The sequence below is a fragment of the Uranotaenia lowii genome, chromosome 1 (genome assembly GCF_029784155.1).
Source record: "Uranotaenia lowii strain MFRU-FL chromosome 1, ASM2978415v1, whole genome shotgun sequence".
NCBI classification, from domain to species: domain Eukaryota; kingdom Metazoa; phylum Arthropoda; class Insecta; order Diptera; family Culicidae; genus Uranotaenia; species Uranotaenia lowii.
The window spans coordinates 76,952,889-76,964,915 of NC_073691.1; the positions used below are offsets into that span (position 1 = coordinate 76,952,889).

The following is a 12,027-nucleotide window of genomic DNA, read 5'->3' on the forward strand; positions in this document are numbered from 1 at the left end:
ACCGGGATTGGTTCGGACAATACACCGTCGTGCAAGACCTTGCACGAAAAGTCGCCTTAGAGCCGCCCAGATGTTTTCATGGTTAAGTCGGTCGAATGCTTTTTCGAAATCAACGAAAACCAGCAGAAGAGAGTCTTGGAATTCGTTGATTTGTTCCAGTATGATTCGTAGCGTTGTGATGTGGTCCACACATGATCGTCCGGATCGGAATCCAGCTTGTTGCCGTCGGAGTGTAGCGTCGATTTTCTCCTGGATCCTGTTCAGGATCACTTTGCAGAGTACTTTGAGGGTGGTACAGATCAACGTTATGCCTCGCCAGTTACCGCACTCTGTCAGGTCTCCTTTCTTCGGGACCTTTACGAGGATACCCTGCATCCAGTCGGCCGGGAATGTTGCAGTATCCCAGATGTCAGCGGAAAGACGGTGCAACATTTGTGCTGATAGGGCAGGGTCGGCTTTCAGCATTTCAGCAGGGATGCAATCGATCCCAGGTGCTTTGTTGGATTTCGTGTTTTTGATTGCCGCTTCTATTTCAGCCAGCGAGGGCACTTCCGAGTTGACGCCATTTATGCGACTTACTGTTGGCGCTTCGAGCTGCGGGTTCTGTTGGCCATCGCTATTCGTGACTCGGAAGAGTTGTTCGAAGTGCTCAGTCCATCTCAGACCTGCTCGGTCTTTCAGCGACATTCTTGCATTAGTCCTTGCACCACTGAGGCGGCAAGAAATGTCATAAAGTAATCGGATATCTCCATTGGCGGCGGCGGCTTTCCCCCTCTTCGGCTAGGGAGTTTGTCCTGGCTCTCTTGTCTCGTCTACAAGCTCGTTTAACTGCCTTTTCCAGCTCGATAAAATATTATTACAAGTATTTCTAACATTCAACAACTGCATGTTTAACATACTAGTTGAAGATTGAAAATCGATTTGACTCCTTAAAAAAATCGTTAATGTTCTCGTATTTTACAGAGTAGGTAAAAGAATACAAACAGAATATTTATTTTTTTTTTTTGCAGAAGTCAAAATTTCTTGTATAGTTTTGTCAGAAAAACGCAAAAAAAAAAAAATTAAATTATGTCTACCTATTTTATAAAATGATTTAAGTTTTTTTTTGTTTTTTTAGAAAGAGAAAAAAACGAATAAGATTTGGATTCAAGGCACCCAAATAAATAAAAAATAGGTCTTAAAGTCTGTGCACCTCGGAAAAATGTTAATTTTGTGGCCTTGTGAAATCAAAACCATTTCGAATGTAGAATGAAACATTTAGAAGGACAAAAATCACATTTTCTTTTTTGAAGAATATTTCATAACAGCATAACATTTGCAATGACATCAAAGATTTGTTATAATCAAAGTGATAAGTAATAAACTAATAAATACTATGTTAATTTTTTTTTCTGATAATCCTGTTTACTATCGTGAGTGGTAAGCATCTAACACTTGGCTACCCGCTGGTTGATGTGTTAAATTAGTATTCGATGAATGAAATTCAGTGTTAAAATGATTGGTTTCGAATTCTGAAATTGTTAAGTTGTTATAGTTCTTAAAGAAACCCCATTCCAAAGAAGGGGTAGTTTTTTGAGTGTCTAGATTTAAGTTTCAGTACAAAGGGTTTGTAGAATTTCAATTAGAAATTTACAACTTAAAATTGGTTTAAATTAGGTAACGCATGTCGACTTTCGTAAAATGAAATATCTTAGTCTAAGAGTGATAAAGTATGTGGTGGAGTACTTAATTCCGGAGGCGAGCCAATTTTCTGACATCTTTTAGGATCGAGTAATTTCCCGTTACTACAGTTACTTAAAAAAAATACTTAGAAAAAATCTTCAAAAGGGGGGTTAAATACCTAAAGTCCCCCCCCCCTCCCGTTCGCACGGCCTTGCTTTCCATTGAATTCAGATTTTTTATTTTGAATGAAATGGTTATAACTGTTTCCATAAAAAAAACTTAATAGTTAAAGAAGAACTTCATTTCAAGCTTATTCAAATTTCCTGGATAATTGAATAAGCAAATATTTTTTCTTCAATATAAATTTCCTTACAAAATTGAAACGCGTAGCGCTAATTCAGGAATCAACCAACTTATCTCAAATTTTACGCTAATAGAAAATTGAGATTGCGGATTGAGACTTCTTCTAATGAAAAATATATGCAAATTATTAAGACTATGGCTTCAAAAATGTTGAAATTTCAAACTAATTTTTTTCTTAGATCTGATTGACAGTCGAGGTTAATGACGATATTGTCATGAATAAAACCCCACAGGGAAACGAAATTTTAATTTTGATTCCAAATGACTTAGAAATGCCTGAAACGTCGACTGATGCTATTAAAAAAATGTTGATTAAAAAAATAAAGAAAAATATCCTTATGATCGACTTATCGATATAAATGCTGGTAATAATTATGTTTTTCGTGAATATAGATATAAAACTTAATTTATTAAACTGTAACCCCTGATAAGAAAAGAAACGTTAGAGTAGATAGTAAATCATAAGGTTGTACCTTTGAAAGAAATGCTACTTATTTCCGCTAAAAACCTTTAACAAATTAACCAAACAGTTGTTGGAGTTATTAATAATTCAAAAATTTTTCCATAGCTCCCAAAAACCTATTAAACTTTGATTGGTAACTTTATTTTTGGCATATTTACTCGAGTTCGGAGGAAATAAATGTTTAATTATAAGTGCTTCAACAGAAAGCAACTTGTGTGATGAAAAACCAACATTTAAAGCCACCCACAAGCCCATTCGACAATATAATAAAGATGTGATATCCGTGAGTTCCGTTCCGATGGAACTCACCGAAGCTCTAAGCTTCTAGCTCAACTGGTATAAAAAGCTTCTTATACCACATAGGTTCCTACGATTCATGTTAAGCTCAGAGGCACATCTGGCAGCTTTCAAATGTAGCAGGAGGACTCAAAGGAACAGGGCATATTCTTTCGTTTGAATAATAAAAACCACAGTTTTCCTTTAAAACGTCCTAGTTATTCGTTTTATTTGCTAATATCAATCCCTACATTTAGAACTTTTGGTTTCGTTTGCATTAAATTTGTCTTTTCATCGTTTACTTACTCGTTTTGTTCCTGACTAAATAAGAATGGTGAGGTGAACTAACAAAACTATTTGATTTCTCATGAATTTGTTTTGTTTTCACGAATTCAAGGCTCTGAATTTTATTTTAAGCTCATTTTAAAGCACAGTTTTTCCCTATCTCTAAACTATTAGAAACACCTTTAATATAAGGGTGTGTTTGTTTGTTCGTTTCTGTATTTGGTGTACATGTCTAACTTGTTTATTTTGCAATAGTTGTCCCTCATCAGATTCAATTTACAATTTGTGTTTTTCCTGCTTCTAACCATTCAGTTTAAGTTATATTTACAATCGATATTCCCATTGCGTTCAGAAATTCTTTAATTTAATCCTGAAGGGTAGTAGGAAACATACATACATATCTAAAGCAGAACAACATGCTACGTAGCTTAGAAGGATTATTGTACAACCTTCCAAGGTTCCGATGGGAGGACAGAATTTGTCGCACCCGCACGTACCCTTGGAAGCACTTTTTGGCGACGAGAACACTGACATTTGGTGTTTGAACCAGTTTGGGTAAATTGGTTATATTCCGACTCACTACACATTAAAAAAAAATAGCTCAAAAGTAGTACCGTTTCGACTGGGGCTTGTTTGTTGACTTCTTAAAGCTCTATTTACAACTGTCATCCTTTGGTTTTTTTTCTCTCTACCTAGTACCTAAACGATTGTTGGCTAGCGTAATTGAAAAATGCATTCTAACTACTCACGTAAACTTAGGCGGTAAAAAGTCGATCGTTTCCTGCTAGGTGGTTTTTTGTGCATTGACTAAAGTATTCGACACTTTCTCGCGAATTTGCTTAGCTCTTCTGTTTCTGGAATGTGATAATGCTTCTGTCGACCATTGGTTGCGTTCTAGCTTAAGATTAAATGTTACGTCACATGTTCACACTGGGCACTGCTCGCCCGATAACGGTAGCTGCCCGTCTCCATTAATACTATCACTTTCACCGAACTGCCGTTGATGCGTTGAACAGCTGTCATCTGCTTGACTACTTATGCTACTTATGCTGTCTTCGACGCTTTGAGCGATTGCTGCATCGTCTTCGTCCGGCAGCTTCACCGTTAGGATCGAGTTCATCGGTAGCAACGCCTCCAAGCTAGAGCAGTCCTCTATCCTCTGCTGATTGTGCGATCCCGATAAGCTCGGAGGTCCATTGGCCAGTGCCGAAACCGGTAACGTACTGGCGTTGCTAACCGTCGAAGAACTGGAAAACGTTCTTCCTTTATTGGTGCTGTTGTTAAGTGTTCCACCACTACCACTTGGTAGATGAGACTGCCTCAGCATCATCTCATTGATAGGGATCTCGTACCCGTTATCGGTGGCGTTCATCGGTGGATGATTACTGCTGCTGCTGCTGACGAGGCCACTCGTCGGAGAACTCTGCGCAGCACTGCTCACCAAACCCACCGTCAACGGCACTTCTTCGCTCGTTGAACACCTACTGTTGGAGCTGTGATTGTCGTCGTACACCAGCTCCAGATACTTCGGAATGGTGGTCGTCGTCATCGTAGCCCCACTACTGCTGCTGGACGACGTCGGTGGGGTTATGATGAATCCGCCACTTCCACCGCTGCTGCTGAATTTGATATCTGTCGAAGGAGAGAGAAGCGAATTGGTTAAAAATACCAATCAACGAATGTACAAAACTGCCATGCTAAGCTGCGAGCGAGCGCACATGCAAATGAATGAAATGGAACGATTCGGTAATGTACCTGCCATGAACGGATTGTGATTGATGTCGGAAAGCAGATAGGATCGGTTAAAGATCGCACCTAGAATTATGCAGAACGAAAAAAAAAGCAGAAATCCAAATATAAGTCGATGCGGTTTTTAAGCAAGGATGAAAACTAGGCAATGGTTTTTATTGTTAGTAAGACGAATTCTTTTGCAAATCATAACGCTACTCACCATTCTGCACCTTGCTGGGGAATTGGGAGGTGATTTGTATCGAATCGCTTGTGCGCTCCTTGAGCGATTTAAGCTCTTCTAGACAGTAGCGGAAGGTAGGCCGCTCCTCCGGCGAGTAGCTCCAACATTTAAGCATGAGCTGATAGCTGAAAGAGAAGAGAAGTTCGTTAGATTTGATTGTCATTTTTTTATGGTATATTGGCAATATTCATAAATATACAATTTTGCTTTTTTTGAAATAAACCAGAGTAATCCGAAAAAGGAGATGTTTGTTTCGGAATCAAAATATATGGATCTATAATTGCTCCCTAATCTGTCCGAAGGTCACATGTCATTTTCAGCTCATTTCGTCCAACCTAGGGAATCGTTGATCTCCAAGTCGATTGAAATTAACACAGGAAATCCCTCCAGTTTCATGGTAGCTTGACAACATGTTGAAAAAGTGGAGTGCTGCCAGTATCTTGGTAGTCAGATTACGCCTGATGGTGGTACCAGGAAAGACATCGAAACCCAGATCAGAAAAGCCTAATTTGCATTTGCGGATCTCCGGAATATCTGGCGCTCACGTCAGCTATCTCTACGAACGAAAACTCGAATCTTCAACTCAAGCGTTAAATCCGTATTGCTGTACGGGTGCGAAACTTGGTGCACATATGCGGTAACGACGCGAGAACTGCAAGTATTTATAAACCGCTGCCTGCGGAATATCATCCGCGTGGCCTGGCAACTGGATCTCGAATGAGGAACTACATCGCCGGTGTCATCAAAGGACGCTAGAAATCGAGATTCGGGAACTTAAGTGGAGATGGATTGGGCACACGTTGCGAAAAGATGAGAACGAGATTTGCAGAGAGGCGCTTGAATGGAATCCAGAAGGACATCGGAGAAGAGTCAGACCCAGAAACTCGTGGCGGCGAAGCCTAGCCTAGGACCAAGTGAAGACGCAGGCCACCCAATATCTCCGGCTTGAGGATTCCTCCCATAGCTCCGGCTCAACAACTACCTAGTGGATCTGGTTCGACGATCTTCCGTGGCATCGTGTTTAACGATCTTTCAGTATTTTTCTGCTTCATGTCCACCGTCGGCTCTGGTACAACGAGCTTCTTATAGCAACAGCTTGAACCTATTTTCGGGATGAATAAGCCACTGAATCTTAAAATCCCTTGAAAAAAAATTGAACCTCTTTCAGTGATTCCTGGTCCGACCACCTTTCAGTGGTTATAGATGTTTCAGTGGTTCACGTCTTGACACAGGGTGAATGGACAAAGATTGCGTGGCTAAACCCTACGATTGAAAGCTCAAGAAACACGAGAGAGAGCAGACCATGGAGACAATGATTGAACTCGTAGACAAAGGTGTGCGGCGCACGATTTAGCAAGCTACTGCATAGATTGCGTTAGTCGTGTGTGCGGCGTACGAATACAACCGACTTTACTTATTCGTCTCTCTAGCCTGCATCGCCTCCTCCTTTTCGTGTGTCAGTAGTCGAACAGATAGGACGAGTGCGCGTGGTTAGCTGTTGTCTCGTAATTCGGGTGATTTGAAGTACATGATTAGCGATTGCACAGGAGCATTGAAGTAAAGTGCGCAAAATCCTCTGGTTGAAAACTGTAAAATCACGCCAAGAGTAGTGGCGTTTCCCACAATTTTGCAAGGATATAGCGGGAAAAATGATCGTAAAAATCCCTCAATCAGGTTTTTGACTCAACAAAACTTTGCAGTGTTTTTAAAATATTGAATAGGTTCTTTCGTCTTAAAGTTACTCTACAACACACAAACAGAAATGACAGGAATGAGAAACTCCAATGAAGCAGGCTATTACAGGCTATTCTGTCTCACGACATAACCTAATGAACATAACTCCTCCGATTCACTCGGTCCATGGTTACCGTTTTCCAATTTCTCAGGCATTCCACATGCGGCAGATTGATTTGGAATAGTACTTTTAGATTTATGCTGCTTTGTGGAATTGTGCGTCATTTTGGGTGAATGAGCTCGAATCAACGAATATGGCCGAAATGGGGACATGGATGCACATTAGGATTCCATGGATGAGTTGTTCGATAAGATTTCTGCTGCGGGGCATTATCTTGACGAAGCGTTGGAAATCGCTATGATTTTCCGAAATGTGTCGGCTTCGTAGGAAACAGCGTTCTCTCAAGACAGTGTGCAGTCATCATGCTCGGTGTCAGTACACTTGACATCGGCGATTCGGGCATCGTGACCCGGATGTTCTGCGACGTCTTTAAGCCGAGGATTTGGTAAGTGGTATGTGGTTTTGATCTAATCGACTGTGGTGCTCGTATCACCTGCGAATGTTGTGTGACCGAGAGGAAAATCAGGTCCTTTCTGAAGATAGCGAATCGTTTACTGTGCGATGCGAATATGGAAAAGCTGTACTGGGGCGAAGCAGTCATGACCGTTTACCGTCGAGAGTTGTTGTCAAAAGGTCTGGACAGGAGTCAGGCGGAATATCAATCATCTCCGGGTGATTAGGTGTGCGGCGTTTGTACACGTTCCGGATTCCAAACACACGAAACTAGACCATAAAGCTGTTAGACGAACATTTGTTGGATATCCTGAGGAGCAGAAAGGCTATCGTTTTCTTGAACGTGCTACTAACCGTGTTACTGTTAGTAGAGATGCGAAGTTCATCGAGCTTGGTGGTGGATCTGAGCTATAGAAGCAGAATCCAACGACTTCTGACGAAAATATTATCGAACTCCCGATGCGAAAGGTTCGTTGGATGAATCTCGTAAATGTAACACGTATATCGACGAGTTTGAAGGTTGGGATTCGACCACTGAAAATGTTTCTGGATTTTTCTGTGGCGAAGATGATGATGAGATTTTCCATGGTGAGGAGGAGACATCGTTGCCTAGATCAAGCCGAAGAACAAGAGGAGTATTGCGGACGTAAGTTTAGCCGAACCGACGAAATGCGATGATGATTCGTGAATGGAGCTATGGACGCTGAAATGGAATCCTACTCGTCGAACGAAACTTGGGAACTAGTTACTGCACCAGAAGGTAAAAAGGTGATCGGTTCGCGTTGGATTTATAAACTGAAGCGGAGCGAAACTGGAAAAGTTCTTAAGCTTAGCGTTTTTCCCCGTAACTCGTCAGAGTACTCTGAGAGCGCTGTTGGTGGTTGCTGGAAAGGTGCAATTGAAGGCATTTTGTCTTTAAAACGGTCATCTACATGGCACCATTGATGAAGAGATATATATGCGACAACCGAAGCTACGCCGAAGCTGCGAAGGAAAAATGGGTGTTTCGACTCAAGAGATGTATTTATGGTCTGAAGCAGTCAGCCGTTGCTGGAACCGGACACTCAATTCAGCATTTGTGGATCGAGGTTTTAAACAGTGTAAGCCTTATAGTTGTCTCTACGTGAAGTCAGACGATGAACAATCGACATTTCTTCTTGAAGTGTTTGTAGAGCAGCGAAAGTATTTTGAAGTGACCCAACTTGAAGCAGCGAAATATTTTTTGGTTCATGAAATACGGTGTTCAAGCGGAATCTATAGTCTACGTATAAAGGGTAACATTAAAGCTCGAGTATCGAATTTCAGTGTTTCTAAATGTAATCCCTTCAAGACGCCTATGGAACAGACCTACATCAAGACAGATGACACACAGGAACCATTCGAAGACAATACGTTGTATAGAAGTCTGGTTGGCGCTCTACTATATTGTCAATTCAGTTGAAATCCGAAGTTTTCACGCTGGTGATTGGTAACCTTGCCAACCAGTGAAGATGAAAAATTTATCTAACACCTCGGCAATCGGCAACCTTTTCTTCTATTTGGTTTCGACACATGGAAGATGTTTGATAGATGTCTGGTCAACATGAAATGGCGTCAGTGATGTCGCCGTCGCTGAGGTTGACGAAAACTCCACTTTAGGGGTTCAGCGACAACACATAGCGGTGAATGCTATACCTGATGTGGCATTCAGCGTTGGCTTACCGGGATGAAAAACGAGTTCTCCGACGGAAACTGATTGGAAGGCTACAAAACAAGATGCCAGATACCTCGAAAGAACTAAGAATATCGAATTAACTTTCAGACCTGGCTATGGGTGGTCACTGTTGGGCTACTCTGATACGGATAAAAAGTCACAAACAGTCGAGTGTCACACTTTCATCAAAGGAGGCAGAGTTCGTCGCGCTTAGTGAGGCTTCTCAAGAACTCATTTGGCTCCGAAGACTAATGGCTGATCTAGGGCAAACTCAAAACACGGCGACTATCATACACGAAGACAACCAGAGTTGTATGAGTTTCGTCAAGGCGGCGAAGGTCAGTAAGAGATCCAAACATATCGACGATAAACAACATTTCATCAGGGATCTTGTTGACCAGAAGCAGGTGAAGTTGGTGTATTGTCTGTCAACAAGTTTCAGATCACGTACAATATTCTTAGTTTGAGAAGCTACAGTGATCATTGAGGAGGAGTGAATTACAATGCGTAGCTTACGAGTTCAAAGCTGCAAATGGACAAAGTTAGACATCGACTGTCAGTTGATTTTGACAGTGCCTTGAAGGTCTATGTCATGCGATGCTAAGTTAAGGTCAGCGACGTAAGCTTACAAAATGTTATTTCATTTCATTTTCCAAATTGTTGCGCAACAAATAGCTTAAAATCCTCTTCAACACAACCACAAAATTAAAACAAAAAGCTGCCCGAGTCTGTGATTCGAGTGGAATGCAACAATATCATAACCATAAAAAATCTACTTACAGCTCCTCCGGACAATCCTGTGGCCGGCCCAGCCGACCACCGTCCCGCACGTAGTGCAGCACCTCAACGTTGTTCCTCGCCGGGTACGGCTGCTGACCCAGGGTCATGATCTCCCACAGCAGCACCCCGAACGCCCAAATGTCTGACTGCGAGGTAAAAACTCCATCCACCAAACTTTCCGGTGACATCCACCGCACCGGCAACAGCCCTTCACCTTCTTTGCGGTAGTAATCGTTCTTGTATATATCCCTCGCTAATCCGAAATCTCCTATTTTGACGACCCTTTCTTTAGGGTTCATCGAGGACACCAAACAGTTCCGACAGGCTAGGTCCCGATGAACAAAGTGCATTTCCTCGAGGTATCGACAACCGGTTGCCACATCCACACACATCGTGATCAAATCCAGTAGGGTGAGTGAGGACGCTTTGCCCGGGGTTGGACGATTCGTTCGAAGGTAGCTCAGCAGATCGCCACCCTGCATCAGCTCCATGATGATGTACAACGAATCCAGATCCAGACACACCCCAATCAACTTCAGGATGTGTTTGTGCTTGAAATTACTCATCAGATGCGCTTCCTGCAGGAACTCGGCCTTCTCCTGTTCGGTTGCGCCCTTGCGGAGGGTCTACGGAAGAAGACGGTAAGGTAAAGTTTTGCTCGTATAGATCGAACCCGAGGATACTGACCTTGATAGCAACTCTGGTTTCGGTTTCACCGCCAACACCCTTCACGATTCCTTCGTAGACTTCACCAAACGCTCCACTACCCAGGAAAGGTGAACTGGTCATCGAGATCTGTTTGAATACAAGTTCATTATTAGTTTTATACTATAAGGTGATGTAGAAACCACAATCAACTCACCTGCTCCCGGCGGATTTGGGGTAGCAGTGCGATCTCCGAGTCCGTCAGCGGACCGGCACTGTACAGGATGTTGTTGCTGTGAATGAAATTGCCCCGTCTCGGGAGCTCGCGAAGGTTCGCCAGCTCCACATCTGGAATGCGAGTAGTATTGGTTGCATCAATAAAATTTCTTTTCTTTTCGATCTCTGACCGACGACAGGCTGCAAAAAGATAGACACAATATATGGAGTTGACACGACGATGATGACGACGCTGCTCTGATTGTGAAATGGGTGAGGGGAGGATGGGGAGGGTTTTTGAGTTGAATATCTTGGTGATTGGGTGGAGGGTTGCAAAGGGGTGTTCGGGGGTGAGTTGGTGCAAATAGTCGATAAATAAGGTTGGTTAAAGACACTTACCACAAACGAGGATCAGTATGAGGAAGATTCCGAGGATGATGGCTCCCGATACGACCGCAATTACAAGGTAGCTGGTGGTTTGACTGGACAGCAGAGGTTGGGCAAAAGGTTCACTCTGATCGCTGAACAGACTCCAGCCGTACGCGTTGCGAGCTTTGACGCGAAAGGCATGCTTGTGGATTGGCTGTTTCTCGGGGATGATCCAGTACACATCGGTGCCGTTGTATACTGGATGCCATTGATCGGCGTAGGTTATCACGTTGTTATTGGTCGAATCATCCGTATGCATCGGTACAGTATTGTTCATGTCGTCTAGAATGTCCAACTCTAGTTCTTCGTCGTTCGGTGGTATATCGACTGATCTTTCCACACGATTTGTACTAGTGGGTGATCGAACAAGGGCCTCCAAAACGTACTCCAAGATGGGTGCACCGTTATCCTTTGACGGTTCCCACGATACCTTGTAGACATCTTGCCGAATGAGCGTCACAATAGGGCGACCAGGCGCACTTGGACAATCGGGCTGTGTTTCGAACACGAATTTGGTCTCCGATGGCCAAACGTAGGGATCTTTTCGATTCGGGTAGAATAGCAGCACGATGAATCGGTATTCAGTTTTCGGTTGCAAATTCGACACCGAGAAAATGTCATTCTCATTGGATTGCGTGGAATTGACACCGTTCTCGAACACCGTCTCCCAAGTTTTGCTTCCAACGGCAGAGTATTGGATCATGTACCTGAAACCAAAATAGAACAATTGTCAAATTTGTTTCCCAATAAAATTTAGCGGAAAACCTACGTAGAAACATCCTTATGTGGGGTCCAGCTAACGCTCAGCTCCGTCGAAGAAACCGACACCAGATGGATGTTGTCAGGTTCCGGGAAAGTGACGATGGTCACCTGATCGCTTTCGCTGAACGTCGTATTGGTAGAGTAGGCTTTAACCAATATTGTGTAAGCTTGATTCGGAAGCAACCGCGTCAACTCCATAGAAAGACTGGTGAGATTCTCGTCGAAATCTAGAA

The 12,027-nt window shown here is 42.7% G+C and overlaps 1 protein-coding gene across 4 annotated transcripts in view; it reads right to left on the reverse strand.

Moving 5' to 3' along the window:
- Nucleotides 1-2,961: 2,961 nt before the first annotated feature.
- The window catches only part of LOC129751027 (proto-oncogene tyrosine-protein kinase ROS), a 93,384-nt gene continuing 84,318 nt past the window's right edge, over nt 2,962-12,027 (reverse strand). For 2 of the 4 annotated variants that reach the window (XM_055746297.1, XM_055746274.1), the window contains exons 7-14: nt 11,802-12,021; nt 11,003-11,739; nt 10,605-10,804; nt 10,430-10,537; nt 9,743-10,368; nt 5,001-5,146; nt 4,805-4,864; nt 2,962-4,681 (exon numbers count right to left, since the gene is read on the reverse strand). In XM_055746297.1, the coding sequence (XP_055602272.1) occupies nt 3,975-4,681; nt 4,805-4,864; nt 5,001-5,146; nt 9,743-10,368; nt 10,430-10,537; nt 10,605-10,804; nt 11,003-11,739; nt 11,802-12,021 (2,804 nt within the window). In that variant the 3' untranslated portion in view covers nt 2,962-3,974. The remainder of the gene's footprint in view (nt 4,682-4,804; nt 4,865-5,000; nt 5,147-9,742; nt 10,369-10,429; nt 10,538-10,604; nt 10,805-11,002; nt 11,740-11,801; nt 12,022-12,027) is intronic. The other 2 variants (XM_055746287.1, XM_055746280.1) reach the window with 2 other exon arrangements.